Source organism: Canis lupus, chromosome 30 (genome assembly GCF_048164855.1).
Source record: "Canis lupus baileyi chromosome 30, mCanLup2.hap1, whole genome shotgun sequence".
NCBI lineage: Eukaryota > Metazoa > Chordata > Mammalia > Carnivora > Canidae > Canis > Canis lupus.
The window spans coordinates 42,924,342-42,940,423 of record NC_132867.1 but is presented as its reverse complement, the minus strand read 5'-3'; the positions used below and the strand labels follow the sequence as shown (position 1 = coordinate 42,940,423).

The 16,082-nt window shown below is 64.0% G+C and overlaps 1 protein-coding gene across 1 annotated transcript; it reads left to right on the top strand.

Annotated features, from left to right (window-relative positions):
• The first annotated feature begins 1,711 nt into the window (after positions 1-1,711).
• On the top strand, positions 1,712-14,332 carry FTCD (formimidoyltransferase cyclodeaminase). The gene is made up of 14 exons (XM_072807249.1): positions 1,712-1,847; positions 2,506-2,689; positions 3,252-3,380; positions 4,008-4,096; positions 4,216-4,395; positions 5,032-5,169; positions 5,309-5,440; positions 9,317-9,378; positions 9,663-9,732; positions 9,871-10,032; positions 12,811-12,854; positions 13,001-13,139; positions 13,559-13,654; positions 14,055-14,332. The coding sequence occupies exons 1-14, from the start codon at positions 1,794-1,796 to the stop codon at positions 14,139-14,141; spliced, it is 1,566 nt and encodes a 521-aa protein (XP_072663350.1). The 5' UTR covers positions 1,712-1,793; the 3' UTR covers positions 14,142-14,332.
• Positions 14,333-16,082: the final 1,750 nt, after the last annotated feature.

Sequence of the window (16,082 nt, the reverse complement as noted above, 5' to 3'; positions counted from 1 at the left end):
GTACAGTGGGCGTCTGGGAGGGCCCTGGCGGGCGGGCAGGAGTGTCCTCAGGCTGGTGCTGTCCTTGCCCTGCCGGGCTCGCCTCCTCCTAGGTAGCTCCGCAGGCTGGGAATGCCCACCTGGTGGCCCGGCCGGGTGTCTGGGTGCAGGGCCCTGGGCTGCTGGCCCGGACACGTCACCCCTTCGTGAGGAGCCTCCAGCCTCAGGAGAACAGCCAGCAGCTGGGGAGCTGGGGCTTCATCGTGCTCCCTTGCGCTGCAGGGACGTCCACGCACGTGCAGACTCGACACACCCCCCCCCCCGCCCCGACCAGGCCGAGCTGACCTCTGCCGAGAACCAGGGCCGCGGACGGGGCCCCACACTCGGCCCCTCTCATCTTCCTGCCGCCTGAAGCTCAGAAGCCGATGTGAAAAAATTGAGGCTCACAGGGTCACCTGGGGTGTCATATGGAGGGTCACTTGGAAGGTCACTGGAGGGTCACTAGAGGGTCACATGCAGGGTCACATGCAGAGTCACATGGAAGGTCATAAGCATCACAAGGTGGGTCACTTGGAGGGTCCTTGGAGCATTACTTGGAGGGTCACATGGAGGGTCACTGGCAGATCACGTTGAGGGTCACTTGATGGACACTTGGAAGGTCACATGGAAGGTCACATGGAGGGTCATTTGGGTCACATGGAGGGTCACATGCAGAGTTACTTGCAAGGTCACATAGAGGGTCACTGGAGGGTCACTGGAGGATCACTTGGAGCATCACTTGGAGGGTCACTGGAGGGTCATTTGGAGGGCCACATGGAGGGTCACATAGAGGGTCACTTGGAGGGTCACTTGGAGCATCACTTGGAGCATCACTTGGAAGGTCACTGGGAGAGTCACATGGAGCGTCACTTGGAGCATCACTTGGAGGGTCACATGGAGAGTCACTGGAGGGTCAATTGGAGGATCACTTGGAGGATCACTTGGAGGGTCACTTGGAGGGTCAATGGAGAGTCACATAGAGGATCACATAGGGGGTCACTTGGAGCATCACTTAGTCACTTGGAGGGTCATATGGAGGGTCACATGGAGAGTCACTGGAGGGTCACTTGGAGCGTCACTTGGAGGGTCACTGGAGGGTCATATGGAGGGTCACTTGGAGGGTCAATGGAGGGCCACATGGAGAGTCACAGAGGGTTACTTGGAGCATCACTTGGAGGGTCACTGGAGAGTCACATAGAGGATCACATAGGGGGTCACTTGGAGCATCACTTGGAGAGTCACTTGGAGGGTCCTATGGAGGGTCACATGGAGAGTCACTGGAGGGTCATATGGAGGGTCACAGAGGGTCACTTGGAGCGTCACTTGGAGCGTCACTCGGAGCGTCACTCGGAGTGTCACTTGGAGAGTCACTTGGAAGGTCACTTGGAGGGTCACATGCAGGGTCACATGAACAACCACCAGGAGGCCCTGGGCCAAGCTGGGATTGGAGCCTGGGTTGACCTGAGTCCAGCACCTGGGAGGACGTTTGCCCCCTGAGGGTCCCGGTCACCTGTGCTGCTCTCGGGGGAGCCTGCCCCCAGCCGGGTGGGCGGATGTCGTCGTCTGGCTCACGGGGTCCGGCCCCCTTCCTGTCCTGCTCCGTGGGTGCGCAGACACCACGGCCGCCCGCGCCTCGCCAGGACTATGGTTAATGAGCAGCCCGGCTGCCGTGGGAGGGCCCTGCCGCCGCAGATAAGGGCCGCGGGCCCCGGGGAGCACTGTCCCTCCTCCCCTCCGTCTGTCCTGGGAGCAGAGCCCAGGATCGAGGCCCGACCATGGCCCAGCTGGTGGAATGTGTTCCCAACTTCTCAGAGGGGAACAACCAGCAGGTGAGGGGGGGCGGGGGGCTTAGGGCCAGGACACAGGTGTGCTCCGTGCGGGTCTGGGGAGCGGGTCTCCCCTGTCCTCAGCCACGGGGAGGTGCCCATGAGGCGGGGACTCGAAGGGGCCGACAGGGCTAAGGAAGAGGCCGGGGGATGGGCAGGCAGGCAGGGGTCCCCACACCTCCTCAGGTGGGCTCTGCTCTTATCCCCCCGTTACCGAGGAGGACACTGAGGCACAGGGAGTGGAGCAGACCCCCGACAGCCACAGAGCCCTGCTCCCGACCACTGGGCTATCCTGCTGCCACAGAAGGTTCCGGGCCCTTCACTCGCCCCCCCGCCCTGGGACTGCTTGGGGGGCCAGCACCCTGACCCTCTGTGTCCTTGGCCCATAGGTCACCTTCTTGGAGCCCAGCAGTCCCTCCATCCGGGTTCTGATTCCTGCCTCAGTTTCCCCTCTTTTCCCTCCTCTTGCTGACCCCAAGAAACACGGGCGGGCCTCCCCGGGCCTGCGCTCTTGGAGGGATTCCCACATGCTCAGCCCTGGCTCCTTAGGCCCCTGTGTGGGTGGTGGTTGGGGCGGCAGGAGAGGCGCGGCTCCCCTGAGGCTCCTGTCCCTTCTTCCAAGTGGGGAAACTGAGGCACGGGGTCGGGCTCTCCTCCCCAGGTGATCGACGCCATCTCCCGAGCCGTGACCCAGACCCCGGGCTGTGTGCTGCTGGACGTGGACGCCGGCCCCTCCACCAACCGCACTGTCTACACCTTCGTGGGGCAGCCCCGGGCTGTGGTGGAGGGGGCCCTGAACGCCGCCCGGGCGGCCTTCCAGCTCATCGACATGAGCCAGCACCGGGGTGAGCGCGCGGCCGGCTCCGCCTCGGGCGCGGGGCAGCGGCCTAGGGCTTGTCCCGGGAGGGCCCCCGGGGGTCTCGGGCCGCCCGTGTTTCAGGGGTGCCCAGCGCCGGCATCCCGCGCGGGTCTGGGGGGGCCCGGGGGGCGAGGACGCGGGAGCCGGCCGTCCAGTGGACCGTCCAGGGCGGCCGGGGTCAAAGGTTGGACACACAGGGAGAGGTCAAGAGGGCAGGGTCTCTGGCCGCTGGGCGGGGGCGGGGGACCCACAGGTGATCCCAGCCGGTGAGCGAGGAAGCTAATCCCAGCCAAGGGCTCCCGCGCCGCGGGGCCCGTGGGGAGGGGCCCAGGTTTGGGGGAGGTCGCTCCGGAAGCTGCGGGGCCGAGGGCCGGGCGGCCAGTGGGAGCGCGGCGCCTGCCCGGGCACTGAGCCCCGTGGCTCCGAGGGGGACCTGGCCCGCTGGCTCTCGCAGGGTCCCCGCGGCAGAGGGTGGGGTGCGGCGGGGCGTCCAGGAGCCCTCTGAGCGCCCGGCCCAGCCTCCCCTTCCTCCACCCCTGTCCCTGCAGGGGAGCACCCCCGGATGGGCGCCCTGGACGTGTGCCCCTTCGTGCCCGTGAGGGGCGTCACCATGGATGAGTGTGTGCTCTGTGCCCAGGCCTTTGGCCGGCGGCTGGCGGAGGAGCTGGGCGTGCCGGGTGAGTGCGCCAGGAGGGGCCCCCCAGGGCAGGGCCCCCACCGCCCGTGGGGACCTCAGGGTCTCGGCCCGGCCGTCGGGGGCAGGGCCACCGCTTCCTAAGGGAATGACATCCTCTGGGGAGGTCAGACCCGGAGACCAGGGCGCCAGTGGGGGGCCGGGGGAGCCCCGCGGGGCCACGGGGGATGGGGTGGGTGCGCGCAGGGTGGGAGGGGCCAGTGCGGCAGCGCATGGTCCTGGGGACCCCGGGCTGCTGGGGCACGTTGCCTTCTAGAAAGAACCGAACGTGCTTCCCTCCCTCCCTCTACTTCTAACTCCTGGCGTCGGGGACACTGTGCAGGAGGGGCAGCAGGGTGGGGCCGCCCTGCCCCGGGGGGGGGGGCGCAGAGGAGGGGTCCCCGCCCAATCGGAGGCCCCATCAGTGACCCCCACACCCTCCTGAGAGACCCATGGATGCAGGAAGGGGGCGCAGGAAGCCGGCCGGTGCAGGCCGTGAGGGTTCAGCTCGCGTGTCCGGCACTAGGGCCCTGACCCCCCGGGGACCCTACCCCCATCCCTGCCCCCCATCCCTGCCCCCACCCTGTGCCCTCTGCCCCCCCACCCCGCCCTGACCCCCGTGCCCTCGCAGTGTACCTGTACGGGGAGGCGGCCCAGACCGCGGGGCGCAGGGCCCTGCCGGCCATCCGGGCGGGGGAGTACGAAGCCCTCCCCGACAAGGTGCGTGTCCTGGCGGGGGTGGGGGGGTGGGGGGTGGGCCTGCAGGGGGGCGCCCGCCTCCTCCCCGACGGGCAGGGGCCCTCCCGGGGGTCGCCACAGCCCGGTGCGTCTCCCCGCAGCTCAAGCAGGCCGAGTGGGCGCCCGACTTTGGCCCCAGCTCCTTCGTCCCCCGCTGGGGGGCCACGGCCACGGGCGCTCGGAAGTTCCTCATCGCCTTCAACGTCAACCTGCTCGGCACCCGGGAGCAGGCGCATCGCATCGCCCTCAACATCCGGGAGCAGGGCCGGGGCCGGGACCAGGTGAGGGGCTCCCCAGCCTGGGTGTCTACGGCCGTGGCAGGTAGAGCCCTTGTTAGGGTCTCGCAGGATTCCATACTCCTGGGGGGACATCTGCTTCGGAGTCCCCCCACAGCTCCAGGGGCCCCGGGTACCCCCAGGTACCCCCCGGGGACTCCAGGTGCGCCCCACAGCTCCAGGTGCCCCGGGTACCCCCAGGTACCCCCCAGGGACTCTAGGTGCCCCCCACCCCCTGCCAGACAGCAAGGCCCCGGGAGCAGCATGTAAGAGCAACATAGCAGCAGGGCACACCCCGAATCCCTCTTTTTGTTCCTGCTGAATCCAGAGCCCAGAGGTCCGTCAGGTGGGCCCGGGAGCACAGAGCCCGCCTCTGGGCTGAGGGCGGGTAGCAGGGACGAGCGCGGGAGGGGGGGTTGGGGGGACCCAGGCGGGCTCCCAGGGCGCGGTGTGGGCGAGGTGCTGGGGGGCAAGGCTGTGTGAGCCTGGTGCCCGCGGGGGCCTCAGGTCCCTGAGGGTGGCCTGTCCCCTGCTGGCTCGGCGAGGAGCAAGGGCGCCAGCCGGGGGCGGGGCAGCAGCGCAGCACCTGCGGGCCCCGGGGCCTGGGGGTGGGCAGGGCCTGAGCCGGAGTCTCCCTCGTAGCCAGGACGCCTGAAGAAGGTCCAGGGCATCGGCTGGTACCTGGATGAGAAGAACCTGGCCCAGGTGTCCACAAACCTCCTGGACTTCGAGGTCACAGCGCTGCATACGGTCTACGAGGAGACCTGCAGAGAAGCCCAGGTGGGCGCGGGCGTCCCTGGGGGAGGGGGGTCCCTCCGGGTGGGCGGGGGGCGTCCCCCGGGGGGGCGGGTCGGGTCCCAGGACACCCTCAGGGCGTCTCCTGTCCCCCCTGCCCTGGACTGTCCCTGGACGTCTGCAGGAGCTGAGCGTCGCGGTGGTGGGCTCGCAGCTGGTGGGCTTGGTGCCCCTGAAGGCCCTTCTGGACGCCGCCGCCTTCTACTGCGAGAGGGAGAACCTCTTCATCCTGGAGGAGGAGCACCGCGTCAGGCTGGTGGGCCGGGACCCCGTGAGGGGCGGGGGGGCAGTGAGCTTGGGGCGCCTGCACCGGTCTGCAGGCCGGGCCTCCTCCCGCTCGCCTGCCGCCTCCTCCGAGGCCACAGGGGTTTCTCTGTCCCGTCCTGTAACCCGTCCCCGCAGAGGACGCCACCACCTCCGGCCACCTGGCGTGTGCTGGCGGCGCCCATTGGGGCGGAGGTCGCGCCCTCCCGAGTCAGGCCCGCGCCCCGGTGGGTGGCTTTGGGGGCACGGCCATCGGCCATCGTAAGAGGAGGAAGCGTTCCAGCCCATGAACGTGGGCTCTCCACTTATTTACATTTCCTTTAATTTATTTCAACAACGTTTTGTAGTTTTTATCGTACCGGTCTTGGTTAAGTTAACCAACTCCTAATTTATCCCTTTTCATATTATTGTAAATGGAATCGCTTTTGCAACTTCTTCCCAGTGCTCATCGTGAGTGCGTAGAAATGCTCTGGGTCTTGCGTGTTGACGCGCACCCCGCTCCCTTCCTCGTCTCGTTTGTTAGCTCTCGGTGCTTAAACGGTTCAGTTCAAATACTATACTTCACCCTTTGGCTCTTTATCAACGGGGGACGGTGTCCATTGACGCTTGGGGATGACAGACAAGCACGGGGGCGCTCTCCTGCGAGTGGCCAACTCCGCTCTGGATTTAAATCGTCCCGTCCCCGTTTGTACATCGTCAGATTTGCGACACTTACCTTCTGGAGGCACCCACAGGTGCTGGACCTCACCCCGCTCCTCCTTGCCTGTGTTGCCTGAGTCTCCCAGCCCGCGGGTGGTTGGACACACAGGCTCACGGTGCTTCCCTGTGCGGGACGTGGCACCCTTGGCCCTGACTTTCTGTGAACTTATTCTTGCAAGATAGTCGGACGACCGGAATCGCGGGTCACCTGCCTTCACCCGAGCGTGTTGCAGACGTAGCTCCACCGTCTCCGGGGTCACGGCCCCAGGGGAGGCCTATGGCTGTGGTCATGTCCCCGGTCTCCAGAGGCTGGTCCTTATCCCCGATGCTGGAAGAACTTCCTCTTTGTCCTCGAAGTCCACTGACGTCTTCCCCTTGTAGTCGCTCTCATTTCCTCCACGTAGCTTCTGAGCTACTGATGTGGTTTGGGCTCTTTCTGGCTGTTGCACAATTTTGTGTAATTGTTTTCCGTTGATGTGATCCCCTACTCACAGTAAAGCTGTAGGATCGGGACGAGGAACCCGCGCCAGCTCCAGGCTCTCCGGTTGTTTGCATTCGCCCCATTCGCTGCGACGTTCTATGTATCCACGCAGAATCGTAATTTTTTTTTTCTTTTTGGACGGAAGGCGCATTTTAGAGTAGGTTAGAGACGTTGTACCGTTTTCTAACTTTACCCTTTCTCGGTAAGAAAATGCTTTTATTTTCTCCCTCCTCAGGAAACAGAATTTATTCCCAAAGTTTGACGAGTAATATATACAAACATTAACGAATGTGTTATAAATATCTAAAAATGCCTTAACTAGTTTCAATGCATTGTCTTTACAGATATGCGTTTTTTAAAAAAAAGTTCTCTATTTAAATTCAATTTAGTTAACATATGCTGTATTATTAGCTTCAGGGGTAGAATTTAGTGATTCATTATATAGCTATTCAGTCATATAGTTGCACATTTATAACGCCGAGGGACGGGGAGCATCTTCCCGCGTGCCTGGGCCCCGTGTGGGTCTCCGCTCACGTGTCTGCTCACGTCTTCCGCCCATCTCTTGAGGGATTGTTCGTCTCTCGGGTGTTGAGTTTGGGAAGTTCCTCGTGGATCTCAGACACCAGCCCTTCGCGGGGGAGACGCTCGCAAGCATCCCCGCCCACCCCGCAGGTCGTCTTGGTTCTTTTTTTTTTTTTTTTTTAAATTTTATTTATTTATGATAGTCACAGAGAGAGAGAGAGGCAGAGACACAGGCAGAGGGAGAAGCAGGCTCCATGCACCGGGAGCCCGATGTGGGATTCGATCCCGGGACTCCAGGATCGCGCCCTGGGCCAAAGGCAGGCGCCAAACCGCTGCGCCACCCAGGGTCTTGGTTCTGTTGACTGGCTCCTCGGCTGTGAGGACACTTGTGATCCCGGTCAGGCCCCATTGCTCACGTGTGCCTCCGCGTCCCTTGCCGTCGGAGACGCGGCGACCCAGGGCAGCTGCGGCCGAGGCCTTCCATTCACTTGGAGTCTGTTTCCCGGTGTGGTCCGAGGAAGTGGCCCAGTTTCAGTCTTCTGCCCGTGACTCTCCAGTTTCCCCAACACCGTTTGCTGAAGAGACTGTCCTTTTCCCGGTGGATGGTCTTTCCTGCTTTGTCAAAGATGAGTTGACCATAGAGTTGAGGGTCTACTTTTGGGTTCTGTGGATCTATGCGTCTGTTTCTGGGCCAGTTCCTACTGGAAAAGAAAAAAAAAAAAGGAAATGGCTTTCATCTCTCCTGCATTTATTTATTCCTTATTAACGTGTTTGATGCTCTTCCGTATTTCTTACCGTGTTGTTTCCTATTCTTTACCTGAGAGTTGTGCTGTCCGCAGTCTTTGAAGGTCCGATTTTGCAATTGCTGCACCTGTTCACTTTGTCACGGCGACTTGCTGCTTCATGTGTTTTGTGATTTTCAATCGGGCGTGCGTGTTCTGTGCGACTTTATCTGTGGCAATTCTTGGACGCCCGGGTTTAAAGTCTGCATTCGCCTCTGTTAGGTCTTGGATGCGTGATCACACGGGGCCCCGCGGACTCAGTCTTTTGCTTGGAGCTTTGGAACTACGCAGAGTTCAGGGGGGCTTGTGGTTAGAATTCCCAGGAAGGGTCTTTCCTGCTTCACCAAAGGGAAGGCAGAGACAGAAGTATCCCAATTGCATCCTTAAGTGGGTTTTTTTTTTTTCTTTGCTTGTTTGTTTTTGTTGTTGTTTTGTTTAATCCAAGTTCATCCTTGGAGATGTCCCCTTTCAGAGGCCTCCGGCCTGACCCTCACTTTTCATGCTCGTGAGGAGCTGCCAGAGGCTCTCAGATGCACCAGGGTGGAGCCAGCTTGAGGGTGAGCAGGGCTCCCTTTCTGGTCATTTCTGGCCTTCAATGAGCTCCTTTACATTCTGGCAGCTTAGCCAAGCATTTAATTCATTTTTAAATTTTGTCTTCCTGTGCGGGAGGGCTCTGCTTTAGCACTTGCTGAGGACTCTGTGGGCTCTCAAGAAGCACTCTTACTATTTCCATGTCCTCAGGGAGACCTCCCGGCCACCCTCTGCCCCTGGGACTCTGCTGCCTTGTTTCTCTCAACGGGCACTTGTCGCTCCCCAGCTTGCTTCAAAGTGTCCGCTCAGCTCAGCACAGCTGGGTATGCCATGGCCTGCGGCACATAAAGTGTCGTGACTATTTTTTGGTGGAAAGATTTCTAAGGTTAAATGGAGATTGTTCCATGAGGTGAAATCTAGTTTTCCTCAAAGAACAAGACTTGTTTGGGTGAATCAGGCAGCTCCTGGGCTTTACAAGTTGCGACAACTGACACCCAGTGAATTATGAATCTTGTCCAAAAGGGTAGTTTTGTTGGTCCCTTTCAGGGATGGCTCACGTGTGTGCTGGCGTCTGTGGGACGCACATGGCTTAGAAGGAGGGCCCTCCTGCCTCTGGGTCTCGGTTCCCCTGTGGGCGAAGATGAGTGGGTGGGGGCCCTGCTCCGGGCTGGGGGCCTTCCCGGAAGCCAGCGGTCGGCAAGCTCCTGGGGGTGGGCATGCGGCCAGCTACGCTCCCCGCACAGAGCTGACAGAGCAGGGGTGCCACCGTGAGCTCCGGGGGGACCCCACCACTCGGGGGCCCGGCTCAGGTCGGGGGTCGAGGAGGCTCGACATCATCGGCCCCTTTTTCCAGGTGGTGAACCGGCTGGGCCTGGACTCTCTGTCCCCGTTCAACCCTAAGGAGCGGATCATCGAGTGAGCCCCCGCGGAGCCCTGCCTCAGTCCTTTCGGAGCCCCCGGGGTGGTCCCTTGCTCGTCACGGCACCGGGGGCCTGGGCCAGCCGGGCGGCCGGGGGTGCTTGGAGGACACGGTGGGCCCCGACGCCACCCCGCCGGGTCGTCACGGGGGCTAGTGCGTGCCCGTGGCCCGTGGTGGTGAGGGGCCGTGTGGGGAGCGGCCGCGGTCGGGGGCACAGCCTGCAGCGACCTGGGCCCTGCCCCCCCGCCCCCCGCCCCGCTCAGCCGACCCCTCCCCTCAGGTACCTGGTGCCCGACGGCGGGCCCGAGCCGAGCCTGGCGGACCAGCCGCTGCGTGCCTTTGTCCGTGAGGTGGGCGCCCGCTCCGCGGCCCCCGGGGGCGGCTCCGTGGCAGCGGCCAGTGCGGCCCTGGTGAGCGGCGAGGGGCGGGGGCGGGGGCGGCGGCCGAGGGCCTGGCCCGGCCCGGTCTCACGGCTCCCGCCCGCACAGGGCGCCGCGCTGGCCTCCATGGCCGGCCTCATGACGTACGGGCGGCGCCAGTTTGAGCACCTGGATGCCACCGTGCGGCGCCTCGTCCCGCCCTTCCACGCCGCCGCGGCCGCGCTGACGGAGCTGGTGGACGCCGACGCCCGAGCCTTCCGGGCCTACCTGGTGAGTGCTCGAGGGACGGCCGGCCCGAGGGGGACACGGCGGGGCGGGGGGGTCGCCCGCCAGGGAGCCTGGGGGGGACGCGGTCCCGCCGCTATCGCGCCCCCCGGGGACGCAGGCCGAGTCCGGGGCTCGGAGGGGCAGCGCTCGCCGTCTCGGGCGCTGGAGGAGACGCTGCAGCCACAGGCAGAGCGAGGCCGGGGCGCTGGGAGGCTCCACACCTCGCTCACCTACCCAAGGAAGGAGGGTCGGGGGGGGCATCGGGGGTGGGTCGGGGGTCAGGCGGGGTCAGGCGGGGTCAGATGGGGGTCAGGCAGCAGGTCAGGGAGGTCAGGCGGTGGTCAGGCGAGGGTAGATGGGGGTCAGGTGGGGTCAGGTGGGGTCAGATAGGGGTCAGGCAGCAGGTCAGGGAGGTCAGGCGGTGGTCAGGCGAGGGTAGATGGGGGTCAGGTGGGGTCAGGCGGGGTCAGGTGGGTTCAGGCGGGGTCAGGCGGGGTCAGGTGGGGTCAGGCGGGGTCAGGCAGCAGGTCAGGGAGGTCAGGCGGTGGTCAGGCGAGGGTAGATGGGGGTCAGGTGGGGTCAGGTGGGGTCAGGTGGGTTCAGGCGGGGGGGCGACGACAGGGCCATAGCTGGAACTGGGGGCAGGGGATGCAGCACTTGCGGGATGATCAGAGACGTGAGTCCAGCACCAAAGCCCCCCCCCCGCCACCCCGCGTCGGGGTCCTGAGCAGTTCGTGGTGGAAGGACCCGGGAGAGGCGCGAGCTCACAGCCACCAGCTGCCCCAGAGGCTTCCAGATGGGGCCACCTCACGGGCGGGCCTGGGCCGAGGCGAGTCAGGGTGGCAGGGGCCCCCAGGCTCTGATGACCCCAGTGACGTCCAGGGCACGCCGTGCACCCCAGAGTGAAGGCTGGAACCAGGGGAGCCATCGAGGTCTCGCCAGGTTAGCGTCTGGCACTGAAGGTCACGGCCTCGGGAGGCAGGACATCCAGCGCCTTCTTCCATCTGTTCCTAGACGTAAATTTCATTGACGCGCTGTCCAGGGTAGGCGAGGACGCGGTCCAGAGCTCACAGGACAGGCTGTGGGGAGCAGCCCCGCGCCCTGGGCAGGCGTGTTTCTAGGACACGCGTCCCGAGATGTTTGTATTGGCGAAAAGCCAGTTTTTCTTTTTCTCCTCATTTCCCGCACAAGTGGCGTCATACGTGTTCTTGGTTTCCCTCTGGGGCTCGTCATGTGACGCTCGGTTAGAGCCGCTTCTATGTGGTGCGTAGAGACCACAAGCCGCCAGCTGCCACTGCAGGTCTTCCCTGGCTCGTGGTGACCGGGTTGTGACCGATAGATCCAGCCTATGTTCAAAATACTCTGAACAGAAAATGCACTTAACACCTGGGCCGCGGCGCACGGCAGGGTAGCTGGGCACACGCAGGGGGCGGCGGCGGGCGAAGCTCCCCCGTGAGAGTCGAGCAGCTCGTGTGAGGACCGAATGCCCGCCGGGACCCACGGGAGGGCCGTGACCGCGCAGCGCTGGCCTGGCAAAGACCCACATGCGAAGCGCCAAGCGCTGCTCCCACTGAGTGCACATCACTCCCGCCGCCACCACGACGTCAGAACATCCTAGGTCGGACCGTGTAGGCGGGAGCCCGTCGTGTCCTGTGCACGTCTGGGGGGGACACTGCGCGGGAAGCCAAACACGAACTGCAGCGGGAGGCGGGGAGGCAGGCGGCCTGAGGGGTGCAGGGAAACCCCTGCTCCCTGCGCAAGTGCCTCGGCCTCCTGACCGGGAAGAGCGGGGCCCGGGGTCGCCCCAATCCCCAAGGGTCCGCAGAGGAGCCGCTTCCTCCCGGATCAGGGCCTGTGGGCAAGAGGACCACATGGGGGGGGAACCGAACCCCGGGGGATGGGCTGGGCTTTGTCCGCGGGCAGGAGCTGTGGGGGTGGCCGCTAGGGTTCGTTCGGCCTCTGGTTGGAGACTCAGCCGCATCCAGAAGGGACACGCTCCGCAGCCGGCCGGGCCCTGGTCCTCGCGGGCGGGACGTCAGTGTGTGAGGGAGACTCCTGGGCAGATGCAGGGGTGCGGGGTGGGTGCCCAACATAGCGGCCGGCATGAGCACTGTCGGGAGGAGGGCCCCAGCTGGTACGGGTGGGAGTGGAGGGGGGTGGAGGGGGCAGGGGAGGGGGTAGGGGGCATGGTGGGGGTGTAGGGGTTGTAGGGGTGAGGTGTAGGGAGGTGTAGGGGGTGTGGGGGAACAGGGTGGGGGTGTAGGGGGAGCAGGGATATAGAGGGGTGTAGGGGGATATGGGTGGGGGTGTAGGGGGAGCAGTGGTGTAGAGGGGTGTAGGGGGGTGTGGGTGTGGGGGGGCAGGGTGGGGGTGTAGAGGGCAGGGTGGAGGTGTAGGGATTAGGGTGGGGGTGTAGGGGGAGCGGGGGTGTAGAGGATGTAGGGGGGTGTGAGGGGCAGGGTGGGGGTGTAGGGGGTATAGGGGGCTTAGAGGGGTGTAGGGGCAGGGCTGGGGCAGCACACCTGGTGCAGCGGCCGGGGTTAGGGCCCAGGCAGTGACGGGGGCCCATGCTGCTGGGGTCTCCCGGCCCCTGAGCCCCCCGTGCCCTCATCCCCACAGTGGGAGCCTCGGCACCGGGTGGCAGGGCTGCTCCGAGGGGCTTCTGTGCCCTGGGACCCCCGGCCGCGGTGTGGACGCTGTCCTGGCCCCACGCGGACTCTCCGGGGGGCCCCGGGCCGCTGCCGCTGCTCACCCCACGTGCTCTGTGTCCTCTTCTCCCAGGAGGCAACGAAGCTGCCCAAGAGCACGGAGGAGGAGAGGGACAGGTGAGTGCCACGGGGACACCGGCGCCCTGCCCTTGGAGCCCTTCCATCCACCCCGGGTCCCCTCCCCGCTCTGGGCTGGGCGGAGGGGGACGGGGCAGGCGGGCCCCGGGCGTCCGGGCCCTGACGGGCGGCCCCCGTGGATCCAGGCGGGCGGCGGCCCTGCAGGAGGGGCTGCGGCAGGCGGTGGCCGTGCCCCTGGCCCTCGCGGACACGGTGGCCTCGCTGTGGCCGGCGCTGCAGGAGCTGGCACGCTGCGGGAACCTGGCCTGCCGGTCGGACCTGCAGGTATGGGGAGGGGCCCGGCCTCCTGCTGCAGGGGGGCCGCGGGGAGGGTCGTGGGTGCTGGCCGAGGGACCTCCGAGGGACCTCCTTGACTCACCTGGACCTCGGGCCCACCCCAGCTCCGCCGCGGACCCCCGGAGACCCCACCTTCCCGTCCCCCCATTCCTCGGCCCTTGCTCCGAGGAGAGCCCTGGCCGGGAGCCCGCGTGGCAGAGCCTCGCCTCGTCAGGGGAGGGCGTGGGCTCTGAGCCCGGAGGGCCGGGCAGGAGCCCCCCGCGCGTGCACCCCTGGGCCTCTCCAGGCGGGCTGCCCTGCGCCCCTAGAGGACTGGGGACCCTCGGGTGACGAGGCCCGCGTGGTGGAGGGGCAGGGGAGCGCGCCCGCCCAGGCCACGGCCGCGGCTCCGCTCTCCCCTGCTGCAGGTGGCGGCCAAAGCCCTGGAGACCGGCGTGTTTGGTGCGTATTTCAACGTGCTCATCAACCTGAAGGACATCACGGACGACGTGTTTAAGGACCAGGTGGGCAGGAGGCGCCCGGGGCTCGGCCCGCAGTGGGACCCAGCGGTGGCTTCGGTGCTGCGGTGCCACCGCGTGGCCTGGGAGTGTCCCCTGTGAGATGCCTCTGGGTCCTGACCACGTAGGTGTCAACTTGCAGGCTGGGCCACGTGAGCCCCTCTGGGCTCAGGGTCACAGCTCTGCCCCCCATGGTTGCGGCCACAGTGGGAAGACCCGGTGGGGGGGCCTGCTGTCCTCAAATCTCAGGAGAGTGCTGCAAGAAGTCGGGGGCCCCCAGGTCGGGGGCTTGGGACCACCTGGAGAGGACAGGCCGGGGAGCATGGCGGGGACACAGGGCGGCCGGGACCCGGCGCTGGTGGGGACGGGTTCAGGTGCAGGGTGACGCCTGGGCCGTGTCTGCCAGACCCGCCAGCACATCGCCAGGCTCCTGCAGGACGCCAAGACCCAGGCAGCGCTGGTGCTGGACCACCTGGAGGCCCGGCAGGAGTGATTGTGGCCGGGACACTGCGCGGACGCCGCACCCCTCCACGCCCCCCCCTTCCCACGGGCCGGCCCTGCTCAGCGACACAGCCTCCAGACACGTCCCTGTGGGGCCCCGCGCAGGCTGGGGGGTCAGGGGTGCACTTGGGGAGCGAGTCACCCCCCATCACCTGCCGCCCTGAGTAAAGTGATGACCTATCAGTGCCCGTGTGGTGTGACTGGAGGTGACTGGAGAAGGGACGGCGGGCTCTGGGCGGGGACGGGCCGAGATGCGTGGGCATGGGGACAGGGGTCAGAGGAGTCAGGGGACACGCCGGTCCCAGGGTTCCACAGACACTTGAGCCAGGCCCCTGGAGCCTGAGCCGGGCCAGGGGTCACTGGGAGCTCCCGGGGCTGGGGCCGTCCCCTCCCGGCCCCCCTCACACCTCCTTAGCAGGAGCTCCCGGGGCCTGGTCGGTATTTAGAGAGACTGATACTCTAAAACGTGTTTTATTCACTCATCCTTCCCCATATTTTCATTGTGAAATGTAAGAGACATTCAGAAACCATGGCCAACAGCTCAACGGCTTGTGACCATGTCCCGGGTCGCCCTCTCCGGTCTCAGAATCCCCCCGACTCCCAGGACCCTGCTCGACAGCCCCTGAACCCATTCCCCTGTTGGCCCGTGTGCAGATGCGAGCTCGGCGGCTTGCTGACCTCAGAGCCCTCTGACCCCTGTGGTCCGGCCTGTCGTTCAAAGCCCCCGTTTCCTTGTTGGTCTGCAGCTTGGACGACCTGTGCACTGCTGTGGGCGGGGTGCGCGGGCCCTGCTATATTGTACTATCATCAGTGGGTTTCTTTAATTCGGTTATTAATTGGCTTTTGTCACTGGCTGCTGCCACGTTAGGGGCATAAATATCTACAACTGCCTGATCTTGTCGGAAAGACCCTTTCATCTTGGCGTAGACGCTTTACGATGAGAGACCCCTTCTCATCTCTTGTTACAGTCTCTTTGGTTTATTTTTATTTTTTATTTTTTTAAGGGTTATTTATTTATTTATTTACTTATTAATAACTCCTCCTTATTTATTTATTCATGAGAGACACACAGAGAGAGAGAGAGAGGCAGAGACACAGGCAGAGGGAGAAGCAGGCTCCATGCAGGGAGCCTGACGCAGGACTCGATCTCGGGTCTCCAGGACCACACCCTGGGCCAAAGGCAGGCGCCAAACCACTGAGCCACCCAGGGATCCCCTTTCTTTGGTTTAAAATCTAATTTGTGTGATAGAAGGATAGTCACTACTGGCATCTGTTAGCATGAGACAGGGGTCTCCGCCCCCCACTTTCAATCAGTAGTTGCCTTTGGGTCTAAATGAGCCTCCTGTAGACACCACATGGAGGGGCCTTGCTTTTTTTTATCCAATCTGTGCCCTGTGTCTTCTGATTGGAGCATTTAGCCCATTCACATTCAGAGGAACTATTGAGAGAGATGAATTTAGTGCCATCCTATTGCCTGTAAAGCCCCTGTTTCTGTAGATTGTCTTTGCTTCTTTCTGGTCTATGTTACTCTGGGGCTCTCTCTTCTCTTACGGGATCCCCCTTAATATTTCTTGCAGGCTTGCTTTTGTGATCACGTCTTCTTTCAGTTTCTGTGCGTCCTGGAAGCTCTTTCTCTCTCCTTCCACTCTGAATGACGGCCTTGCTGGACAAAGTATTCGTGGCTGCGTGTTTTTCTCATAATAGCGCCTGGATGTCACGCCAGCCCTTTCTCCCTGCCAGGTCTCTACGGACAGGTCGGCCGCCAGCCTAATGTGTCTGCCCTTGTAGGTTAAGGAGCTGTTGTCCTGAGCTGCGTTCGGGATTCTCTCTTTGTCTCTGAGATTTGCAAGCCCCCCTATTATAGTCGGGGTGCTGACCTATTTTTGTTGATTTTGGGGGGGGCTCTCTGTGCCTCCTGGACTTGGAGGCCAGC